General features: G+C 33.7%; 1 protein-coding gene and 1 pseudogene across 3 annotated transcripts in view; one reads left to right on the plus strand and one right to left on the minus strand.

Moving 5' to 3' along the window:
• Positions 1-21,651, minus strand: part of LOC126694423 (receptor-like protein EIX2) — a 119,039-nt gene extending 97,388 nt beyond the window's left edge. Inside the window, exon 1 of one of the 3 annotated variants that reach the window (XM_050390679.1) lies at positions 19,325-21,651. In XM_050390679.1, coding sequence (XP_050246636.1) covers positions 19,325-19,762 — 438 coding nt within the window. In that variant the 5' untranslated portion in view covers positions 19,763-21,651. The remainder of the gene's footprint in view (positions 1-19,324) is intronic. The other 2 variants (XM_050390683.1, XM_050390678.1) reach the window with 2 other exon arrangements.
• Positions 21,652-24,415: 2,764 nt separating this feature from the next.
• On the plus strand, positions 24,416-25,962 carry LOC126694429 (crocetin glucosyltransferase, chloroplastic-like; annotated as a pseudogene).

The raw sequence follows: 25,962 nt of genomic DNA on the forward strand, positions 1-25,962 counted from the left end.
GGTTTTGATTGTGGTGGTGGCAACTAGTTTTGAGTGTGGCGGGAGGGTGGTGGTGGTGATTTGGCTTGCTGTGGAGAGAGAGGGAGAGGGAGAGAGAGGAGAGGAGAAAAGAGAGATGAGTGTTTTTTTTTATATATATATTATCTGTTGCGAAATGTTAACGAATGGTCTAAGGGAATTGTTTAGGAACTATTTTTAGAAATGTTTTTATGGGAAAATGATAAAACAATTAATGTTTTTGATAGCATTTTGTATTTGCCATAAAACTTTTGTTAAAACTTTTCTAACATAGTTTATTAACAATTACTGTTAGGGCATATGTCAATACGACCCTTATTTGTTTTGGTAGTTTATATCAAAGTTGTAATAAATCAAGATAAGAATCTAGTCCATTTGGTCAGCCTTATAGATTGATTTGCTAGGCATCAATTTTCTTCCCGACCAAAAGTCCAACTTATATTAGATGGAAATTTCATTAATTATGACTTATATACAAAATTCAAGGATCATTAGATTGGAATGGGTCCCTTACTGACCCAACCAACTAGCTGGGTATTAATGTCTTACCAGGATGAAATTTAATTGAGTATTCCCGTATACAAAATTCAAGGATCATTAAATTAGAATAGGTCCCTCACTGACCCAACCAAGTGGCTGGGTATTACTGTATTATTAGGATGAAATTTCCGTTGTGTTCACCAATTTTTTTTTTACATTTCATAATGATACGTTGTGGAAAGTGTGATCCAAGTCCAACATGCTTAAGAGTTGTAGTCGAGACCATGACCCAGAAGCTTTACTACTCAATACATTGTTTGAAAAATTAAACACTCATTTGATGTAATAGGACAAGATGAAATTTGACATTGTATACAATGGGGTTTGCTCTTGATGTTTTGAAATTGCTGCAAGTATTGATTAAAAACTCAAGTATGATTAGTTGGCAGGTCAAGTACTTTAAGCGTGAAAAGTCTAGAATGGAAAACTTCAATTTATGTTCCTAAATTAAATGTTCTGGAGAGAAAAATGTTAACCCCCTCATCCAATTGGGAGTCCTCTATTTACACCCCAAGGAAAAACAGGTCCAATTTTCCTGAGTGTGATTTACAATCCTAATTAAATATGGACAAAACATATAACTAACAGTAATCCTTACCAAGTAACAAGATATTAATAACTAGATGATCATGTGACCCACCAAGTGGCTGGGTATTAATGTACTACTAGGATGAAATTTAATCGAGTATTACTTGTATACAAAATTCTAGGATCATTAAATTAGAATAGGTCCCTCATTGACCCAACCAAGTGGCTGGGTATTAATGTATTACTAGGATGAAACTTCCGTTGTGTTCACTAATTTTTTATTGCATTTCATAATGATATGTTGTGGAAAGTGTGATCCAAGTACAATATGCTTTAGAGTTGTAGTTAAGACCATCATCCAGAAGCTTTACTACTCAATACTTTGTTTGAAAAGTTAAACACTCATTTGATGTAATAGGAGACAATGAAATTTGACACCGAATACAATGGGGTTTGTTCTTGATGTTGTGAAATTGCTGCAGGTATTGATTAAAAACTCTAGTATAATTAGTTGGCAAGTCATGTTCTTTAAGCATGAAAAGTCTAGAATGGAAAATTTTATGTATGTTCCTACAATAAATGTTTTGGAGAGAAAATTGTTAACCCCCACACCCAATTGGGACCCCTCTATTTATACTATAAGGAAAAAAAGGTCCAATTTTCCTGAGTGTGATTTACAACCCAATTAAATATGGACAGAACATATAACTAAAAGTAGTCCTTACCAAGTAACAAGATATTAATAACTAGATGATCACGTGACCCACCAAGTGGCTGGGTATTAATGTATTACGAGGATGAAATTTAATTGAGTCTTACTTGTATACAAAATTCAAGGATCATTAAATTAGAATAGGTCCCTCACTGGCTCAACCAGGTGGTTAGGTATTAATGTATTATTAGGATGAAATTTCTGTTGTCTTCACTAATTTTTTTTTCTACATTTCATAATGATACATTGTGGAAAGTGTGATCCAAGTCCAACATGCCTGAGAGTTCTAGTTGAGACCATGACCCAAAAGCTTTACTACTCAATACTTTGTTTGAAAAATTAAACACACATTTGATGTAATAGGAGACAATGAAATTTGACATTGTATACAATGGGGATTGTTCTTGATGTTGTGAAATTGTGGCAGGTATTGATTAGAAACTCAAGTACGATTAGTTGGCAAGTCATGTTCTTTAAGCGTGAAAAGTGTAGAATAGAAAACTTTAATTTATGTTTCTACATTAAATATTTTGGAGAGAAAATTGTAAACCCCAACATCCAATTGGGACCCATCTATTTATACCCCAAGGAAAAAAATGGTCCAATTTTCTTGAGTGTGATTTACTATCCCAATTAAACATGGACAAAACATATAACTAATAGTAGTCCATACCAAGTAACAAGATATTAGTAACTAGATGATCATGTGACCCACCAAGTGGCTAGGTATTAAAGTATTACTAGGACAAAATTTAAATGAGCATTACTTGTATACAGAATTCCAAGATCAATAAATTAGAATAAGTCCCTCATTGACCCAACTAAGTGGCTGGGTATTAATATATTATTATGATGAAATTTCCACTATGTTCACTAATTTATTTCTGCATTTCATAATGATACGTTGTGGAAAGTCTGATCCAAGTCCAACAAGCTTGAGAGATGTAGTTGAGACCATGATCCAGAAGCTTTACTACTCAATACTTTGTTTCAAAAATTAAACACTCATTTGATGTAATAGAAGCCAATGAAATTTGACACTGTATACAATGAAGTCAGCTCTTGATGTTTTGAAATTTCAGCAGGTATTGATTAAAAACCCAAGTATGATTAGTTGGCAAGTAATGTTCTTTAAGTATGAAAAGTTTAGAATGGAAAACATTAATTTATATTCCTACATTAAATGTTTAGGGTAGAAAATTGTTAACCCTTCACCCAATTGGGACCCCTCCATTTATACCCCAAGGAAAACAAGGTCCAATTTTCCTGAGTGTGATTTACTATCCCATTTAAATATGGACAGAACATATAACTAAAAGTAGTCCTTACCAAGTAACAAGATATTAGTAACTAGGTGATCATGTGACCCACCAAATGGCTAGGTATTAATGTATTACTAGGATGAAATTTAATTGAGTATCACTTGTATACAAAATTCTAGGATCATTAAATTAGAATAGGTTGCTTACTAACCCAACCAAGTGGCTGGGTATTATTGTAATATTAGGACGAAATTTCCGTTGTGTTCACTAATTTTGTATTGCATTTCATAATGACACGTTGTGGAAAGTGTGATCCAAGTCCAACATGCATGAGAGTTGTAGTTGAGACCACGATCTAGAAGCTTTACTACTTAATACTTTGTTTGAAAAGTTAAACACCAATTTGATGTAATAGGAGACAGTGAAATTTGACACCGTATACAATGGGGTTTGTTCTTGATGTTGTGAAGTTGTCGTACGTATTGATTAAAAACTCTGGTGTGATTAGTTGGCAAGTCATGTTCTTTAAGTGAGAAAAGTCTAGAATGAAAACATTTTATGTATATTCCCACAATAAATGTTTTGGAGAGAAAATTGTTAACCCCGCTCACCCAATTGAGACCCATCTATTTATACTACAAGGAAAAAAAGGTCCAATTTTCCTGAGTGTGATTTACAATCCCAAATAAATATGGACAAAACATATAACTAATAGTAGTCCTTACCAAGTAAAAAGATATTAATAACTACATGATCATGTGACCCACCAAGTGGCTAGGTATTATTGTATTTCTAGGATGAAATTTAATTGAGTATTACTTGTATACAAAATTCAAGGATTATTAAATTAGAATAGGTCCCTCACTGACCCAACCAAGTGGCTGGGTATTAATGTATTATTAGGACGAAATTTCCGTTGTGGTCACTAATTTTTTATTGCATTTCATAAGGACACGTTGTGGAAAGTGTGATCCAAGTCCAACATGCACGAGAGTTGTAGTTGAGACCATGATCCAGTAGCTTTACTACTTAATACTTTGTTTGAAAAGTTAGACACTAATTTGATGTAATAGGAGACAGTGAAATTTGACACCGTATACAATGGGGTTTGTTCTTGATGTTGTGAAGTTGCTACAGGTATTGATTAAAAACTCTAGTATGATTAGTTGGCAAGTCCTGTTTTTTAAGCGTGAAAAGTCTAGACTGAAAATATTTTATATATGTTCCTACAGTAAATTTTTTGGAGAGAAAATTGTTAACCCCCTCTCCCAATTGAGACCCATCTATTTAAAATCCGAGGAAAAAAAGGTCCAATTTTTCTTAGTGTGATTTACAATCCCAAAAAAATATGGACAGAACATATAACTAATAGTAGTCCTTACCAAGTAACAAGATATTAATAACTAGATGATCATGTGACCCACCAAGTGGCTGGGTATTAATGTATTACGAGGATGAAATTTAATTGAGTATCACTTGTATACAAAATTCTAGGATCAGTAAATTAGAATAGGTCACTCACTGACCAAACCAAGTGGCTGGGTATTAATGTAATATTAGGAAGAAATTTTCGTTTTGTTCACTAATTTTGTATTGCATTTCATGATGACACGTTGTGGAAAGTGTGATCCAAGTCCAACATGCCTAAGAGTTGTAGTTGAGACCATCATCCAGAAGCTTTACTACTCAATACTTTGTTTGAAAAGTTAAACACTAATTTGACGTAATAGGAGACAGTGAAATTAGACACCGTATACAATGGGGTTTGTTCTTGATGTTGTGAAGTTGGTACATGTATTGATTAAAAACTCTAGTACAATTAGTTAGCACGTCATGTTTTTAAGCATGATAAGTCTAGAATGAAAATATTTTATGTATGTTCCTACAATAAATGTTTTGGAGAGAAAATTTTTAACCCCCCTCACCCAATTAGGACCCATCTATTTATACTAAGAGGAAAAAAATGTCCAATTTTCCTGAGTGTGATTTACAATCCCAAATAAATAAGGACAGAACATACAACTAATAGTAGTCATTACCAAGTAACAAAATATTAATAACTACATGATCATGTGACCCACCAAGTGGCTAGGTATTAATGTATTTCTAGGATGAAATTTAATTGAGTATTACTTGAATACAAAATTCAAGGATTATTAAATTAGAATAGGTCCCTTACTGACTTAACCAAGTGGCTGGGTATTAATGTATTATTAGGATGAAATTTCCTTTGTGGTCACTAATTTTTTATTGCATTTCATAAGGACACGTTGTGGAAAGTGTGATCCAAGTCCAACATGCATGAGAGTTGTAGTTGAGACCATGATCCAGTAGCTTTACTACTTAATACTTTGTTTGAAAAGTTAGACACTAATTTGATGTAATAGGAGACAGTGAAATTTGACACCGTATACAATGGGGTTTGTTCTTGATGTTGTGAAGTTGCTACAGGTATTGATTAAAAACTCTAGTATGATTAGTTGGCAAGTCCTGTTTTTTAAGCGTGAAAAGTCTAGACTGAAAATATTTTATATATGTTCCTACAGTAAATTTTTTGGAGAGAAAATTGTTAACCCCCTCACCCAATTGAGACCCATCTATTTAAAATCCGAGGAAAAAAAGGTCCAATTTTTCTTAGTGTGATTTACAATCCCAAAAAAATATGGACAGAACATATAACTAATAGTAGTCCTTACCAAGTAACAAGATATTAATAACTAGATGATCATGTGACCCACCAAGTGGCTGGGTATTAATGTATTACGAGGATGAAATTTAATTGAGTTTCACTTGTATACAAAATTCAAGGATCATTAATTTAGAATAGGTCCCTCACAGGCTCAACCAGGTGGTTGGGTATTAATGTATTATTAGGATGAAATTTCTGTTGTCTTCACTAATTTTTTTTCTACATTTCATAATTATACATTGTGGAAAGTGTAATCCAAGTCCAACATGCTTGAGAGTTATAGTTGAGACCATGACCTAGAAGCTTTACTACTCAATCCATTGTTTGAAAAATTAAACACACATTTGATGTAATAGGAGACAATGAAATTTTACACTGTATACAATGGGGTTTGTTCTTGATGTTGTGAAATTGTGGTAGGTATTGATTAAAAACTCAAGTATGATTAGTTGGCAAGTCATGTTCTTTAAGCGTGAAAAGTGTAGAATAGAAAACTTTAATTCATGTTTCTACAATAAATGTTTTGGAGAGAAAATTGTTAACCTCGCTCACCCAATTGGGACCCATCTATTTATACTACAAGGAAAAAAAGGTCCAATTTTCCTGAGTGTGATTTACAATCCCAAATAAATATGGACAAAACATATAACTAATAGTAGTCCTTACCAAGTAAAAAGATATTAATAACTACATGATCATGTGACCCACCAAGTGGCTAGGTATTATTGTATTTCTAGGATGAAATTTAATTGAGTATTACTTGTATACAAAATTCAAGGATTATTAAATTAGAATAGGTCCCTCACTGACCCAAACAAGTGGCTGGGTATTAATGTATTATTAGGACGAAATTTCCGTTGTGGTCACTAATTTTTTATTGCATTTCGTAATGACACATTGTGGAAAGTGTGATCCAAGTCCAACATGCATGAGAGTTGTAGTTGAGACCTTGATACAGAAGCTTTACCACTCAATACTTTGTTTGAAAAATTAAACACTCATTTGATGTAATAGGAGACAATGATATTTCACACTGTATACAATGAAGTTAGCTTTTGATGTTTTGAAACTTCTACAGGTATTGATTAAAAACCCCAGTAGGATTAGTTGGCAAGTCATGTTCTTTAAGCATGAAAAGTTTAGAATGGAAAACTTTAATTTATATTCCTACATTAAATGTTTAGGATAGAAAATTGTTAACCCCCTCACCCAAATGGGACCCCTCTATTTATACCCCATGGAAAACAACGTCGAATTTTCCTGAGTGTGATTTACTATCCCAATTAAATATGGACAGAACATATAACTAAAAGTACTCCTTCCCAAGTAACAAGATATTAGTAACTAGGTGATCATGTGACCCACCTAGTGGATGGGTATTAATGTATTCCTGTGATGAAATTTAATTGAGTATCACTTGTATACAAAATTCTAGGATCAGTAAATTAGAATAGGTCACTCACTGACCAAACCAAGTGGCTGGGTATTAATGTAATATTAGGAAGAAATTTCCGTTTTGTTCACTAATTTTGTATTGCATTTCATGATGACACGTTGTGGAAAGTGTGATCCAAGTCCAACATGCCTGAGAATTGTAGTTGAGACCATCATCCAGAAGCTTTACTACTCAATACTTTGTTTGAAAAGTTAAACACTAATTTGACGTAATAGGAGACAGTGAAATTAGACACCGTATACAATGGGGTTGTTCTTGATGTTGTGAAGTTGGTACATGTATTGATTAAAAACTCTAGTACAATTACTTAGCACGTCATGTTTTTAAGCATGATAAGTCTAGAATGAAAATATTTTATGTATGTTCCTACAATAAATGTTTTGGAGAGAAAATTTTTAACCCCCCCTCACCCAATTAGGACCCATCTATTTATACTAAGAGGAAAAAAATGTCCAATTTTCCTGAGTGTGATTTACAATCCCAAAAAAATATGGACAGAACATATAACTAATAGTAGTCCTTACCAAGTAACAAGATATTAATAACTAGATGATCATGTGACCCACCAAGTGGCTGGGTATTAATGTATTACGAGGAGGAAATTTAATTGAGTATTACTTGAATACAAAATTTAAGGATTATTAAATTAGAATAGGTCCCTTACTGACTTAACCAAGTGGCTGGGTATTAATGTATTATTAGGATGAAATTTCCTTTGTGGTCACTAATTTTTTATTGCATTTCATAAGGACACGTTGTGGAAAGTGTGATCCAAGTCCAACATGCATTAGAGATGTAGTTGAGACCATGATCCAGTAGCTTTACTACTCAATACTTTGTTTGAAAAGTTAGACACTAATTTGATGTAATAGGAGACAGTGAAATTTGACACCGTATACAATGGGGTTTGTTCTTGATGTTGTGAAGTTGCTACAGGTATTGAATAAAAACTCTAGTATGATTAGTTGGCAAGTCCTGTTTTTTAAGCGTGAAAAGTCTAGACTGAAAATATTTTATATATGTTCCTACAGTAAATTTTTTGGAGAGAAAATTGTTAACCCCCTCACCCAATTGAGACCCATCTATTTAAAATCCGAGGAAAAAAAGGTCCAATTTTTCTTAGTGTGATTTACAATCCCAAAAAAATATGGACAGAACATATAACTAATAGTAGTCCTTACCAAGTAACAAGATATTAATAACTAGATGATCATGTGACCCACCAAGTGGCTGGGTATTAATGTATTACGAGGATGAAATTTAATTGAGTTTCACTTGTATACAAAATTCAAGGATCATTAATTTAGAATAGGTCCCTCACAGGCTCAACCAGGTGGTTGGGTATTAATGTATTATTAGGATGAAATTTCTGTTGTCTTCACTAATTTTTTTTCTACATTTCATAATTATACATTGTGGAAAGTGTAATCCAAGTCCAACATGCTTGAGAGTTGTAGTTGAGACCACGACCTAGAAGCTTTACTACTCAATCCTTTGTTTGAAAAATTAAACACACATTTGATGTAATAGGAGACAATGAAATTTTACACTATATACAATGGGGTTTGTTCTTGATGTTGTGAAATTGTGGCAGGTATTGATTAAACACTCAAGTATGATTAGTTGGCAAGTCATGTTCTTTAAGCGTGAAAAGTGTAGAATAGAAAACTTTAATTCATGTTTCTACATTAAATATTTTGGAGAGAAAATTGTAAGCCCCAACATCCAATTGGGACCCATCTATTTATACCCCTAGGAAAAAAATGGTCCAATTTTCTTGAGTGTGATTTACTATCCCAATTAAACATGGACAAAACATATAACTAACAGTAGTCCATACCAAGTAACAAGATATTAGTAACTAGATGATCATGTGACCCACCAAGTGGCTAGGTATTAAAGTATTACCAGGACAAAATTTAAAAGAGCATTACTTGGATACAGAATTCCAAGATCAATAAATTAGAATAAGTCCCTCATTGACCCAACCAAGTGGCTGGGTATTAATATATTATTATGATGAAATTTCCGCTATGTTCACTAATTTTTTTCTACATTTCATAATGATACGTTGTGGAAAGTCTGATCCAAGTCCAACAAGTTCGAGAGATGTCGTTGAGACCATGATCCAGAAGCTTTACTACTCAATACTTTGTTTCAAAAATTAAACACTCATTTGACGTAATAGAAGACAATGAAATTTGACACTGTATATAATGAAGTTAGCTCTTGATGTTTTGAAATTTCTGCAGGTATTGATTAAAAACCCAAGTATGATTAGTTGGCAAGTAATGTTCTTTAAGTATGAAAAGTTTAGAATGGAAAACATTAATTTATATTCCTACATTAAATGTTTAGGATAGAAAATTGTTAACCCTTCACCCAATTGGGACCCCTCTATTTATACCCCAAGGAAAACAAGGTCCAATTTTCCTGAGTGTGATTTACTATCCCAATTAAATATGGACAGAACATATAACTAAAAGTAGTCCTTACCAAGTAACAAGATATTAGTAACTAGGTGATCATGTGACCCACCAAGTGGCTAGGTATTAATGTATTACTAGGATGAACTTTAGTTGAGTATCACTTGTATACAAAATTCTAGGATCATTAAATTATAATAGGTTGCTTACTAACCCAACCAAGTGGCTGGGTATTATTGTAATATTAGGACGAAATTTCCGTTGTGTTCACTAATTTTGTATTGCATTTCATAATGACACGTTGTGGAAAGTGTGATCCAAATCCAACATGCATGAGAGTTGTAGTTGAGACCACGATCCAGAAGCTTTACTGCTCAATACTTTGTTTGAAAAGTTAAACACTAATTTGATGTAATAGGAGACAGTGAAATTTGACACCGTATACAATGGGGTTTGTTCTTGATGTTGTGAAGTTGTTGTACATATTGATTAAAAACTCTGGTGTGATTAGTTGGCAAGTCATGTTCTTTAAGTGAGAAAAGTGTAAAATGAAAATATTTTATGTATGTTCCTACAATAAATGTTTTGGAGAGAAAATTGTTAACCTCGCTCACCCAATTGGGACCCATCTATTTATACTACGAGGAAAAACAGGTCCAATTTTCCTGAGTGTGATTTACAATCCCAAATAAATATGGACAAAACATATAACTAATAGAAGTCCTTACCAAGTAAAAAGATATTAATAAGTACATGATCGTGTGACCCACCAAGTGGCTAGGTATTATTGTATTTCTAGGATGAAATTTAATTGAGTATTACTTGTATACAAAATTCAAGGATTATTAAATTAGAATAGGTCCCTCACTGACCCAACCAAGTGGCTGGGTATTAATGTATTATCAGGATGAAATTTCTGTTGTGGCCACTAATTTTTTATTGGATTTCATAATGACACATTGTGGAAAGTGTGATCCAAGTCCAACATGCATGAGAGTTGTAGTTGAGACCTTGATCTAGAAGCTTTACCACCCAATACTTTGTTTGAAAAATTAAACAATCATTTGATGTAATAGGAGACAATGATATTTGACACTGTATACAATGAAGTTAGCTTTTGATGTTTTGAAATTTGTACAGGTATTGATTAAAAACCCAAGTACGATTAGTTGGCAAGTCATGTTCTTTAAGCATGAAAAGTTTAGAATGGAAAACTTTAATTTATGTACCTACATTAAATGTTTTGGATAGAAAATTGTTAACCCCCTCACCCAATTGGACCCCTCTATTTATACCCCAAGGAAAACAACGTCGAATTTTCCTGAGTGTAATTTACTATCCCAATTAAATATGGACAGAACATATAACTAAAAGTAGTCCTTACCAAGTAACAAGATATTAGTAACTAGGTGATCATGTGACCCACCAAGTGGATGGGTATTAATGTATTCCTGGGATGAAATTTAATTGAGTATCACTTGTATACAAAATTCTAGGATCATTAAATTAGAATAGGTCACTCACTGACCAAACCAAGTGGCTGGGTATTAATGTAATATTAGGAAGAAATTTCCGTTTTGTTCACTAATTTTGTATTGCATTTCATGATGACACGTTGTGGAAAGTGTGATCCAAGTCCAACATGAATGAGAGTTGTAGTTGAGACCATCATCCAGAAGCTTTACTACTCAATACTTTGTTTGAAAAGTTAAACACTAATTAGACGTAATAGGAGATAGTGAAATTAGACACCGTATACAATGGGGTTTGTTCTTGATGTTGTGAAGTTGGTACATGTATTGATTAAAAACTTTGGTGTGATTAGTTGGCAAGTCAGGTTCTTTAAGTGAGAAAAGTCTAAAGTGAAAATATTTTATGTATGTTCCTACAATAAATGTTTTGGAGAGAAAATTGTTAACCTCGCTCACCCAATTGGGACCCATCTATTTATACTACGAGGAAAAAAAGGTCCAATTTTCCTGAGTGTGATTTACAATCCCAAATAAATATGGACAAAACATATAACTACATGATCATGTGACCCACCAAGTGGCTAGGTATTATTGTATTTCTAGGATGAAATTTAATTGAGTATTACTTGTATACAAAATTCAAGGATTATTAAATTAGAATAGGTCCCTCACTGACCCAACCAAGTGGCTGGGTATTAATGTATTATTAGGATGAAATTTCCGTTGTGGTCACTAATTTTTTTTTGCATTTCATAAGGACACGTTTTGAGAAGTGTGATCCAAGTCCAACATGCATGAGAGTTGTAGTTGAGACCATGATCCAGTAGCTTTACTACTCAATACTTTGTTTGAAAAGTTAGACACTAATTTGATGCAATAGGAGACAGTGAAATTTGACACCGTATACAATGGGGTTTGTTCTTGATGTTGTGAAGTTGCTGCAGGTATTGATTAAAAACTCTAGTATGATTAGTTGGCAAGTCATGTTTTTTAAGTGTTAAAAGCCTAGAATGAAAATATTTTATGTATGTTCCTACAATAAATTTTTTGGAGAGAAAATTGTTAACTCCCTCACCCAATTGAGACCCATCTATTTAAAATCCGAGGAAAAAAAGGTCCAATTTTTTTGAGTGTGATTTACAATCCCAAAAAAATATGGACAGAACATATAACTAATAGTAGTCCTTACCAAGTAACATGATATTAATAACTACATGATCATGTGACCCACCAAGTGGCTAGGTATTAATGCATTTCTAGGATGAAATTTAATTGAGTATTACTTGAATACAAAATTCAAGTATTATTAAATTAGAATAGGTCCCTCACTGACCCAACCTAGTGGCTGGGTATTAATGTATTATTAGGATGAAATTTCCGTTGTGTTTAGCAAATTTTTTTTTTTTTGGCATTTCATAATGATACATTGTGGAAAGTGTGATCCAAGTCCAACATGCTTGAGAGATGTAGTTGAGACCATGACCCAGAAGCTTTACTACTCAACCCTTTGTTGGATAAGTTAAACACTCATTTGATGTAAAAGGAGACAATGAAATTTGACACTGTATACAATGGATTTTGTTCTTGATGTTGTGAAATTGCTGCAGGTATTGATTAAAAACTCTAGTATGATTAGTTGGCAAGGAATTTTCTTTAAGCGTGAAAAGTCTAGAATGGAAAATTTTTATGTATGTTCTTGCAATAAATGTTTTGGAGGGAAAATTGCTAACCCTCTCACCCAATTGGGACCCCTCTATTTATAATCCAAGGAAAAAACGGTCCAATTTTCCTGAGTGTGATTTACTGTCCCAATTAAATATGGACAGAACATATAACTATTAGTAGTCCTTACCAAGTAAAAAGATATTAGTAATTAGATGAACGTGTGACCCACCATGTGGCTAGGTATTATTGTATTACTAGGATGAAATTTAGTTGAGTATTACTTGTATACAAAATTCAAGGATCATTAAATTAGAATAGGTCCCTCACTGACCCAACCAAGTGGTTGGGTATTAATGTATTATTAGGATGAAATTTCCGTTGTGTTCACTAATTTTTTTCTACATTTCATAATGATACGTTGTGGAAAGTTTGATCCAAGTCCAATATGCTTTAGAGTTGTAGTTGAGGCCATGATCCAGAAGCTTTACTACTCAATACTTTGTTTGAAAAGTGAAATACTCATTTGATGTAATAGGAGACAATGAAATTTGACACCGTATACAATGGAGTTTGTTCTTGATGTTGTGAAATTGTTGCAGGTATTGATTAAAAACTCTAGTATGATTAGTTGGCAAGGAATTTTCTTTAAGCGTGAAAAGTCTAGAATGGAAAATTTTTATGTATGTTCTTGCAATAAATGTTTTGGAGAGAAAATTGCTAACCCTCTCACCCAATTGGGACCCCTCTATTTATAATCCAAGGAAAAAACGGTCCAATTTTCCTGAGTATGATTTACTGTCCCAATTAAATATGGACAGAACATATAACTATTAGTAGTCCTTACCAAGTAAAAAGATATTAGTAATTAGATGAACGTGTGACCCACCATGTGGCTAGGTATTATTGTATTGCTAGGATGAAATTTAATTGAGTATTACTTGTATACAAAATTGAAGGATCATTAAATTAGAATAGGTCCCTCACTGACCCAACCAAGTGGCTGGGTATTAATGTATTATTAGGATGAAATTTCCGTTGTGTTCACTAATTTTTTTCTACATTTCATAATGATACGTTGTGGAAAGTTTGATCCAAGTCCAATATGCTTTAGAGTTGTAGTTGAGGCCATGATCCAGAAGCTTTACTACTCAATACTTTGTTTGAAAAGTGAAATACTCATTTGATGTAATAGGAGACAATGAAATTTGACACCGTATACAATGGAGTTTATTCTCGATGTTGTGAAATTGTTGCAAGTATTGATTAAAAACTCTAGTATGATTAGTTGGCAAGGCATGTTCATTAAGCGTGAAAAGTCTAGAATGGAAAATTTTTATGTATGTTTCTACAATAAATGTTTTGGAGAGAAAATTGTTAACCCCCTCATCCAATTTGGTCCCCTCTATTTATACTCCATGGAAAAAAAGGTCCAATTTTCCTAAGTGTGATTTACTATCCCAATTAAATATGGACAGAACTTATAACTAATAGTAGTCGTTACCAAGTAACAAGATATTTGTAACTAGATGATCATGTGACCCACCAAGTGGCTGGGTATTATTGTATAACACGAGTGAAATTTAATTGAGTATTACTTGTATACAAAATTCAAGGATTATTAATTTAGAATAGGTCCCTCACTGACCCAACCAAGTAGCTGGGTATTAATGTATTATTAGGATGAAATTTCCATTGTGTTCACTAATTTTTTTCTGAATTTCATAATGATACGTTGTGGAAAGTCTGATCCAAGTCCAACATGCTTGAGAGTTGTTGTTGAGATCATGACCCAGAAGCTTTACAACTCAGTACTTTGTTTGAAAAGTTAAACACTCATTTGATGTAATAGGAGAGAATGAAATTTGACACCGTATACAATGGAGTTTGTTCTTGATGTTGTGAAATTGTTGCAGGTATTGATTAAAAACTCTAGTATGATTAGTTGGCAAGGCATGTTCTTTAAGTGTGAAAAGTGTAGAATGGAAATTTTTTATGTATGTTCCTACAATTAATGTTTTGGAAAGAAAATTGTTAACCCCCTCACCCAATTGGGACCCCTTTGTTTTTTCCCTAAGGAAAAAATGGTCCGATTTTCCTGAGTGTGATTTACTATCCTAATTAAATATAGGCAATACATATAACTAATAGTAGTCCTTACCAAGTAACAAGATATTAGTAACTAGATGATCATGTGACCCACCAAGTGGCTGGGTATTATTGTATTACTAGGATGAAATTTAATTGAGTATTACTTGCATACAAAATTCAAGGATTATTAAATTAGAATAGGTCCCTCACTGACCCAACCAAGTGGCTGGGTATTAATGTATTATTAGGATGAAATTTCCATTGTGTTCACTAATTTTTTCTGAATTTCATAATGATACGTTGTGGAAAGTTTGATCCAAGTCCAACTTGCTTGAGAGTTGTTGTTGAGACCATGACCCAGAAGCTTTACTACTCAATACTTTGTTTGAAAAGTTAAACACTCATTGGATGTAATAGGAGACAATGAAATTCGATACCGTATACAATGGGGTTTGTTCTTGATGTTGTGAAATTGCTACAGTTAATGATTAAAAACTCTTGTATGATTAGTTGGCAAGTCATGTTCTTCAACTGTGAATAGTCTAGAATGGAAAATTTTAATTTTTGTTCCTACAATAAATGTTTTGGAGAGAAAATTACTAACCCCCTCACCCAATTGGGACCCCTCTGTTTATACCCTAAGGAAAAAAATGTCCAATTTTCCTGAGTATGATTTACCATCCCAATTAAATATGGACAGAACATATAATTAGAAGCAGTCCTTTCCAAGTAACAAGATATTATTAACTAGGTGATCTTGTGACCCACCATGTGCCTGGGTATTAATGTATTACTAGGATGAAATTTAATTGAGTATTACTTGTATACAAAATTCTAGGATCATTAAATTAGAATAGGTTCCTCACTGACTCAACCAAGTGGCTAGGTATTAATGTATTATTAGGATGAAATTTCCATTGTGTTCAATAATTTTTTTTTTTTTTTTTTTTTTTTTTTTTTTTTTTTTTTTTTTTTTTTTTGCATTTCATAATGATATGTTGTGGAAAGTGTGATCCATGTCCAACATGGTTGAGAGTTGTTGTTGAGACCATGATCCCGAAGCTTTACTACTCAATACTTTGTTTGAAAAATTAAACACTCATTTGATGTAATATGAGACAATGAAATTGGACACCGTATACAATGAGGTTTGTTCTTGATGTGGTGAAATTGCTGCAGGTATTGATTAAAAACTCAAGTATGATTAGTTGGCAAGTCATGTTCTTTAAGCGTGAAAAGTCTTGAATGGAAAAATTTAATGTATGTTCCTACAATAATTGTTTTGGAGAGAAAATTGTTAACCCCCTCACCCAATTGGGACTCCTCTATTTATACCCCAAGGAAAAAAAGGTCCAATTTTCCTAAGTGTGATCTACTATCCCAATTAAATATGGACAGAACATATAACTAAAAGTTGTCCTTACCAAGTAACAAGATATTAATAACTAGGTGATCATTTGACCCACCAAGTGGCTGGGTATTAATGTCTTACTAGGATGAAATGTAATTGAGTATTACTTGTTTACAAAATTCTAGGATCATTAAATTAGAATAGATCCCTCACTGACCCACCCAAGTGGCTGGGTATTAATGTATGATTAGGATGAAATTTCCATTGTGTCCACTAATTTTTTATTGCATTTCAACGAAATCCCTAAATTGACAGAAAACATAATTGAAGACAAAAGGATAAGAGATTAGTTGAAAATTACTGAGAAAGAATGGTTTGATATTGAGAGTTCCTGGGAAAGGCTTTTTCGTGCTTATGCTGAAGGCCGCTTCATCTTCCTTCCTCCTTATTTCGGAAAAAAAGTAGAATGAAAAACGTCTCTGAATTCTGATCTTAGATTTAGCGGAAACTAAGAGAAAAGAATTTGAGAGACGTAGTCTGTTCTGCCTCTTCCTCTGTTTCTTTCTCCGTGTCCCAGCTTCATCCTCTCTCTATTTCATCGCCTCTCTCTTTCTCTGCTTCGTTCTCCGTGTCCTCATCGCCTCTCCCTATTTCATCGCCTGTAAATTTAATTTTAACCGGTTAATTTTTTATTATTATTTATAATGAGAGGCTTTTAAACAGTGTTTTAGCATTATGAAACAATATAATTGATCCCTTTTTTTAACTTATATATGTGGCTGAATTTTTTTTTTTCCAAATGTGGTAGCACCTCCCTTAATTGCAGGAAAAACTTCTACTTTTATATAATTAGTCATAGGGCGAAAGATTTAATCAAGTTCCTAGAGTTGTGTGTCAGTGTATGTTTCTCTGAAAACCTTTCACCTTATACAATCTACAATTTGACAATGGCATGTGTTGCGGGAGATTGGGGTATCGTGGTGGTGTGTGAATGGCTGTGTTGTTTTCATTTCGATGCAAGTGTTGGTTTGTGGTGCGATGACAAAGTGAGTGGGGAAAGTAGAAATGGGTTGATATTAAGGCCTTGTTTGAATCCCTTTTTTTATCACTCAATTTCCGTCACTTATCACTCATCACTCATCACTTAAAATACCCTATCTGTTTGGCACCATCACTCACTTGTCATCACTCAATTTTTTTTTATGGGCCCTATACTTGTCACTCGGTGCAACTTTTTTTTTTTTTTTTTTCCAGTATCACTGAACCCAGTGAAAAAAAAAAAAAAAAAAAAAAAAAAAAAAAAAAACCTAGATCACCAAACCCAATGAAAAAAAAAAAAAGAAACCCAGAAACTCGAACCCAGTGGAGAAAAAAAAAAAAAAAAAAAAAAAAAAAAAAAAACCTAGATCACCGAACCCAGTGAAAGAAGAAGAAAAAAAAGAAAAAGAAAAAGAAGAAACCCAGATTACCGAACCCAATGAAAGAAGAAGAAAAAAAGAAAAGAAAAAAGAAACCCAGATCACCGAACCTAGTGAAAAAAAAAAAAAAAAAAAAAAAAAAAAGAAGAAGAAGAAGAAGAAGAAGAAGTAAGAACTGAAGACCGAACCCAAGAGAAAAAAAAAAGGTGCGACTGACCTGACTAGTAGGTCCCTCCATGTGTGTTTAATTACAAAAATGCCATTGAAAACAGAGTTATGGAAATTGAAAACAACTAAAATGTGTTTTCAGTTTCCATAACTCATAATTCAAAAATCACAGAATTGAGTGATGGAAATAAAAAACTGAAACAGAGTTATGGGGTGCCAAACGGACTTCTCATCTATGGGTCCCACCATTTTTGAGTTATGAAAACAACTCATCCAAACAGCACCTAAAATTCATTTGGTTAATTTTTTTTTTTCTTTTTAATCGTTCCTCAATCCTCATGTATATTTGCTTTACTATTATTGCTAAATTTCCCAATATGACATTGTTAAAGGTCTCTTTGTACATATATTGATGATTTTTTTGTTAGGTGAACAGTGGGACAGGAAATGTGGGGTTCGAACACTAAATATTGGGAATTCAAAAGGATGCCAGTCCCACTAAGCTATCGCTTGAATCCATAATATAATTGTAATTAATTCTCTAAATATAATACCACAACATGAGTAAAATACACATGTAAGAAATAAAATTTTCTACTAATTATTTCAAAATGACTGAGCTAACAAAAGATACAAATTATTTCAAAATGAAACCACAACATATCCATGCACCATAAGAAACATTACTAGTAACAAGATAAGAATCTCACAACATTCTATCAAGTTTGTGCCAAAACAACCCAAGCTTGTACCCCATGCGATCTAGGAATTGAAAGTACATGATTCTCCATTTCTTGTTCATTAGTAAGGGACCCCAAACAACCCAAAATCCAACCACAAATTCAAGAGCCATACCTACATAAAACCAATCCACTTTGCTACCACCACTACTCCCTTTGTCTTTAGTGTTGGGTTTGGCATCATTTATAGTGCAATTATCAGTAAGTGGAGGTCTATAGAGTTTGTTTCCAATAAAACTAGATGCAACTAAGACTTTGTAGTTGAATGCTTGAAGGGATTCTCCCAAATAAATTGTTCATTGACAAGTTCAACTTACTCAAAAATGACAATCTTGACATGTTTGGAGGAATGCGACCTGAAATTTGGTTTTCAGAGAATCAAGGGATTCCAAAGATCCCATAGCACCTATATTCTCAGGAATCCTTCTAGTCAAATTATTAAGTGACAAATTCAAAGATTGTAATCCTTGAAGACTAGCCACTTCTTTAAGGATCTCTCTTGATAAATTATTCTTCGAAAGGTCTATAGTTCTTTGTAGTCAAAGATTGGTGGTATACTCAAGAACTTGCCCTTTTATCACAAGTAATGCCCTTTCAAAATCCATAGAATCACCATCAACCACAAACAAGTCTTGTAAAATATTGTTAGAAGTTGAAGCCATGGCATTCAAATTGTTAAAACAACCAGGTATGCTTCCAAATAGCTTGTTATGTGAAAGGTCCAAGATTTGGAGTGAAGTAAGAGCACATAGTTGTTTCGGTATGTGGCCATGGAAATTGTTTGAGCGAAGGTTGAGAATGATCAAGCTTGAATGTCTTTGTCCTATCCATGAAGGTATGATTCCAAAAAACTGATTCTCACTGATATCAATAATCTCCAAATCAGTGCAATTTTTCCAAATATGTAGCAATTTCCTAGAGATTTTGTTGTTGCTTAGGTGCAAAGACTTAAGAAGACTCAAATGTGAAATGGAAACTGGAATGCTACCAGTGAAATTATTGTTTCCTAGACTTAAGACCAACAATTTTTGCAAATTCTTCCAACAATAACTTATATTTCCTAATAAATGATTTTTTCCAAGATTGCGAAGTTCCATTTGTTTGGGCTCATTCTTCTTGTAACACAAAAAGTGAGAAATAAATCCAGACAATAAATTGTCAGATAGATCTAGAAAGCTCACGTTAGAGGATGTACAAGGTAACAAACCATTGAATGAATTAGAACTCATATCAATCACAAAAGAAGGATACAAAGTCAGAGGGATATTTGGAATCTGTCCATAGATATGATTGTGAGACAAGTTTAGATAATTGAACTAAGAGGACATGTTCCAAAACAAAGGAGGAATTGCATCCTTAACATTTGTGTTGGATATATCCAAAGACCAAACTAGCTTTTGTGAACAAATCCATAAAGGAAAATTTGGCCCTAAAATCCACGATCCCAATCCTAAAATGACAACTTGAAAAGGAGGAATCCAATTGGGACTTACTTTTACAGTCAAACGGGTTGGAGTTGTGCTAAATTCCTTTAATCTTCTTAAATTGGCAAAATGAGTTTCAGATACTACTCCCTCCAACATATTCCCACCAATGAAGACATATTATAATTTTGAGAGTCCTCCAAAACTTTGAGGAAGAGTTCCATTAAATTGATTACTCGAAAGGTCTAAGAATCTCAAAGATGAAAGTTTTCCTATTGAAATTGGAATTGGACCCCAAATTGAATTACCCTCCAAAGAAAGTGTAGCAAGATTTTGAAATTGCCCAAGTTCCTCAATCAAATGACCAAATAGTTGAGCATCATACATTTCTAAGACCTCTAGTCCATACGAAACACATCTTAATAAACTTTCTAAGATTTTCGATACCTCTTCACTCAATTTGTTGTTTGACAATCTTAGTTCCCTTAAATTGCAAACATTGCCCAAAGATCTTGGTACCTTTCCATCAAGTTGATTGCTTGTCAAGTCTATGCTAATGGCAGATGTTAAGTTTCTAATGGAACTAGAGATTGTTTCTTGCAAAAGATTCTTGCGGAACTTGAGGAACTCAAGATGACTAAAACTATACAACCAATTGGGAATTGAAGAGTTGAAATAGTTGGCAGATAGATCAAGGTGCTTAAGAGAAGTCATGTTTTGCAAACCAATAGGGATTGGACCTAGAAAACCCTTGGCAGATAGATTAAGAGCAACCAAATTTTGATAACGAAAGACCCATGATGGAATCAAAGCTTTTTCAAATCTGTTAAAAGAAAGATCAAGGGTGGCTAGAGATGAAAAGTTAGAATTGGGTGTTAGTGGAATGGAACCAAGGCTGCAATGTGATAACCACAACTCTGACAAGGAAGTGATTTTGTTTGTCACCTGAAGCAAATCGGAGGCTTGGCTAAGGTCTACACCACTCAAATCTAGCACTTGTTAGTAAAGGAAGACTAGAAAGCCATTGAAGGTTATTGACTGGTAAAAAATTATAACCAAAGCCTCCAAGATTAAGATAGTGCAAATTTGAGAGATTTCCAATTTGAGGAGGTACCAATCCCACAAATCCCACACTGAAGAGATTAAGATATCTTAAACTCCCCATTGAACTGAGGAATTCGGGAATTGGAAGACCAAAATTGTTGTAGCTCAAGTCTAAGCAAAACAAATGCTTCAAATCAAGTAGGGAAGGATTTATCTTACCACCAAACATTGATTGTGCATAAGATTGAATAGCAGCTTCATATTGGGCTTCAATTGAAAAATATTCAAGCAGAGGAGGAGGAAAGCTTTTGAGATTGAGTTGTTGGACGTGATCAGTAACATTGTTGCAGACAACTCCCACCCATTGACAACAATCCCCATCACCAGCCCAAGGGGCAAGCCAGTTTAAAGGATCAGTAAGATCTTGCTTGAATCAGAGAAGGGCCTGTTGCTCACTTTGGATGCAATGAACCTCAGATTTTCCATAGCAGAACTTAGGATAAATAGCTGCCAAAGTGAGAAACACAAGGAAACGGGTTAATGTAACGGCTCTTAATCTGAAGGAACAGTCCATGGTTATGCAAAAAACTATATGATTATGTAAATGCTACACTAATGGCATGGTAATTTATAGGAGGCGGATTTCTGTGCTTAGTTGATTTCTGCTTTCAGTGTTTTTAATGCTTAAAATGCTACCACACATTATTCCAACTCTAAGAATTGACATAAAGTCTTGTGAATGTGAGGCCTTAATATTTTTGAAATGACGATGAAACTTTATCCAAGTTGTTCTACTTGATAGTGAATTTTTGGTCAAATTCAATGAATATACTTGCCACAATTTTTTTTTTCATTTTTTTTTTAAATTTCATTTCGTGCCACCAATATGTAACATTGACCAAACTTCCAATTCCACTCATTTTAAAATTCCAATTGAATATATGAATAGCTTAATTAATTAAAAATCAATTGGTTGATTAATATAAAAATAGTCGAAGTAGAGTACTACTAAAGGTATTATGCGTAGAATGTTATCTGAATCTGTGAATTTTTTATTTAGAGAAAAGTTTAGGACCATTTGGATACCACCTTACCTGTGAATCTGCGAAGTCTAACAGTATAATAAATTAGATTTTGGTTGAGATGTCAAACACTTAGTATGTTCCCCCCCTTCCAAAAAAAAAGTCACATCTTTGTTTGGGTTTCAGTTAGTTCAACTAATAAAATTTTATTATCATCAAATAAAAAATCTAAGGTTTAATTCCTACATACACCAAAAACCAATTGCTATCTTTGCCTTAACGATTAAAAAAAATTATCATAGAACAAATATCATAAGTTTGAAATACTTTCTCGTGGATAAACTGGTAGGTTGTTATTAAATTTGCTTATGATCCATGCCAAAATTCACAGATTCAGAAATCTATTTCCAGTGGTCATAAGTTTGAAATACTGTAGGTTGTTATTAAATTTGCTTATGATCCATGCCAAAATTCACAAATTCAGACATCCATTTCCAGTGGGCATGGTCCAATAATAGTTTTTTTTCCTTGTGTATTAGTCATTTATTTGAGTAATTATTTGGTATTCAAAGTGTATAATGTTATGGTATTTTTTCCTTTCACATTATAATAGGTGTTACTAATTAAATTCATGGTGATTTTTACCACGTGTGAGAGGAGAAAATACTACATTTCAAGAATAATTAATAATTTTCCCATTTTATAAACTCATCTATTTTTATAAACATATACATTCATTATATTTTGATTTTTATAAGCTATATGTTGGATAAGAGTACAATAAGAATAAAAGTCATCAATTAAATTTTATATATAATTTCTTATTTCTACTAAAAAAACAAATTAGGGGAAAGGGGAATTTTCAAAATCCTCTGTCTTCCACTGTTTGTAGCCATCATATAAGAACAAGTTTACTGAAATTTTGACAATTAAGTACAAAGAGAGAGAAATTTTTGTATTATTGTGGGCACTAGGTGAATTAAAAGTTGAAAACTCAAAGGGTGAGTGTGTAACTGTAACTGTGTATGTTGGTAGACTTGTTCAAAGTTTAATGGGACTCGATTCTTTTCTTCAAACTTGTGAATGGAGCTCTGTGATCCATCACTTTTGGACTAGGAGTCGAGCACTGACTGTAAGTCAAGTAGATGGGAAACCTCCATTTTTTCGATCTTGATATCAATTGTCTTACGTGACAAAATTTAAGTCCAACGTATTTTAGACTGAAGTTTCATTGATTTTGGAAGTAGGAATAAGTCCCTTTCTAACTCAAGTTGGTTGTGTGGTGGGGTACTATTGTCTTACATTATCTTTTACTTGTTGAGAGGAAGTCTGGACACACATTGTATTTGACAACTTTTGTTAAGCTTAGTTACATACTCATGCTATGCGTGAGAATATATAATTACTTTGTCATATGATACAATGTATAACTAATTCTCTAAAATTTATTGAAGAAAAATTTCTCCTTAAAAATTGAACTATTTCTAAAAGTATTTTTTATCTCTCTATCTCTACAAATATATCATTCTAATATTTTGGGGGTTTTTTTTCTTTTTAATTGGAAAAAATTCTGTGTGTTTGATTGATATTACTCGTTTTTCAAGTGGTCTATATTTCTCAAACTTTTGTTATAGTGTGTTATGCTTTCCCCTTTTTTTTTCTACAACTAAACTTTTTTAAGTTTCAAATTAATTCTTTAAAATTCTTATTCTCTTAAGGAAATTGTCATATTAATCAAACATCATCACAAATTTACAATTGATATTATTCAAATAATTGATAGGCACATTCAAATACATAGTCGGGTAAATTGTATTTTCATATAAACTAAAATTCTCACTTTCCAAATATCTAATTAACTTAAACAAAAACTGTAAGAGGAAGAGAGAGTACATGTGATGAGGAGCTCACAAAACACACCATCAAAATACATTAACTCAAAGTATCTAAAGTAGAGTTACAAGAAAGAATAAATGAGAGAGAGAGAGAGAGAGAGAATAATCACATTTTTGGGAGATAATGTGAGAGAAATAGCAAAATTATATGAAAACAGATGAGTAAAAGAATACTTAAAAGATAATGTATAATTGTAAACAACAAATTATCCAAGCTATACTATACTACGTAATAAAATAACATTATATCATTATATAATATCATTGGATAACATTCAACAATCAAAGAAAATGAAATGAAAAAGATAAATTATAATACAACCAATGCATCAACCCAAAGTAAAGTTTAACAAAAAAATTCATCAACTTAAATTAGAGGTGCAATAAAGAATTAAAAATCCACCAAATGAAGGGGAAAAAAAAAAAATATATATATATATATATATATATATATAGAGAGAGAGAGAGAGAGAGAGAGAGAGAGAGATCAAACGAGCATGTAAAGGCAACACTTCCTTCTCATATCCTGCACAGGCCAAGGCCATATTAACCCTACTCTCCAACTCGCCATACGCCTAATACACGGTGGTGCACTTGTGACGTTTGCCACCACCGTCCACGGCCTCAAACAAATAAAAAAATTCCCTTCACTTGAGGGCCTATCCTATGCCTCTTTCTCCGATGGCTTTGATGATGGAAACAAACCAATTGACGACCCACAACACATCATGTCCGAGTTCAAGCGTGTCGGCTCACAAACACACGCCAACTTGATTGTCAAAATCTCAAATGACGAGCATCACAAGGTCACCTTCTTAGTCTACACCATCCTTCTCCCATGGGCTGCTGATGTGGCACGTGATATGGGTATACCTTCTGCTTTTCTCAGCATTCAGTCCACTGCAGCACTTGCTATCTACCAGAAATACTTCAATGCCCATGATGGTATGTATCATATTTATGAAAATAGCCCCCCAAATTCTATACAGTTCAAAGGGTTGCCACCATTTGCTTCCTCGGACCTACCTTCGTTTCTCTTACCAACTAGTCCACACAATTCAGTCATACCTACCTTTCAGGAACATATCCAAACCCTTGAAAAAGATCCCAACCCATGTGTGTTACTGAACACCTTTGATGCTCTAGAAGAAGCGGCAATCGAAGCCGTTGTTAATTTGAATCTAATACCAATCGGACCATTGGTTCCATCCACTTTTTTCGACACAAAAGACCAGTCTGGTAATTCCCCGTTTGGATGTGACTTGTTTGAGAGCTCTAAGGACTATCTTCATTGGCTAAACACAAAGCCAAATAACTCGGTGGTTTATGTGTCTTTTGGAAGCCTAGTTACGTTGCAAGGAAAGCAAATGGAAGAGATTTTTCATGGACTAGTTGAAACCGACCGTCCATTCTTGTGGGTAATTCGAGCTTCAGAGAACGGAGGATCGGAAATAGAGGACACGATAAAGAATAAGTTGAAGGAAGAAACACGAGGGTTAATAGTGCCATGGTGTTCACAGGTTGAGGTGCTGTGTCACCATTCAGTGGGCTGTTTCTTGACACATTGCGGGTGGAACTCGACCTTGGAGAGTATCGTAGCCGGAGTGCCGGTGGTGGCTTGTCCACATTTTTCAGATCAAATTATGAATGCCAAGATGGTGGAGGAGGTGTGGGGGACTGGAATTAAAGCGAAGGTGAATGAAGAAGAAGTTGTGGAGAGGGCAGAAATAAAGAGGTGCCTGGAGATGGTGATGGGAGCTGCAGAGAAAGGGGAAGAGATAAGGAAGAATGCTAAGAAATGGAAAAGCTTGGCTGTGCAAGCTGTGAAGGAGGGTGGTTCTTCACACACCCATTTCAAGCTTTTCATGGAAAGGTTTCACATAGATTAATGGACAGCAACGCTATGAAAATGAAATTGGAGTGTGAGGCTGTGGAAGATGTGAAGGAAGCTTGCAATATCATGCTGTCACGCACTTCATTGGGAATGGAGCAATAAAACGGATGACCAGATGTTGGCGGCCCAAGTACACTGTTCACTGCCTGC

Source organism: Quercus robur, chromosome 8 (assembly GCF_932294415.1).
Source record: "Quercus robur chromosome 8, dhQueRobu3.1, whole genome shotgun sequence".
Taxonomy (NCBI): Eukaryota; Viridiplantae; Streptophyta; class Magnoliopsida; order Fagales; family Fagaceae; genus Quercus; species Quercus robur.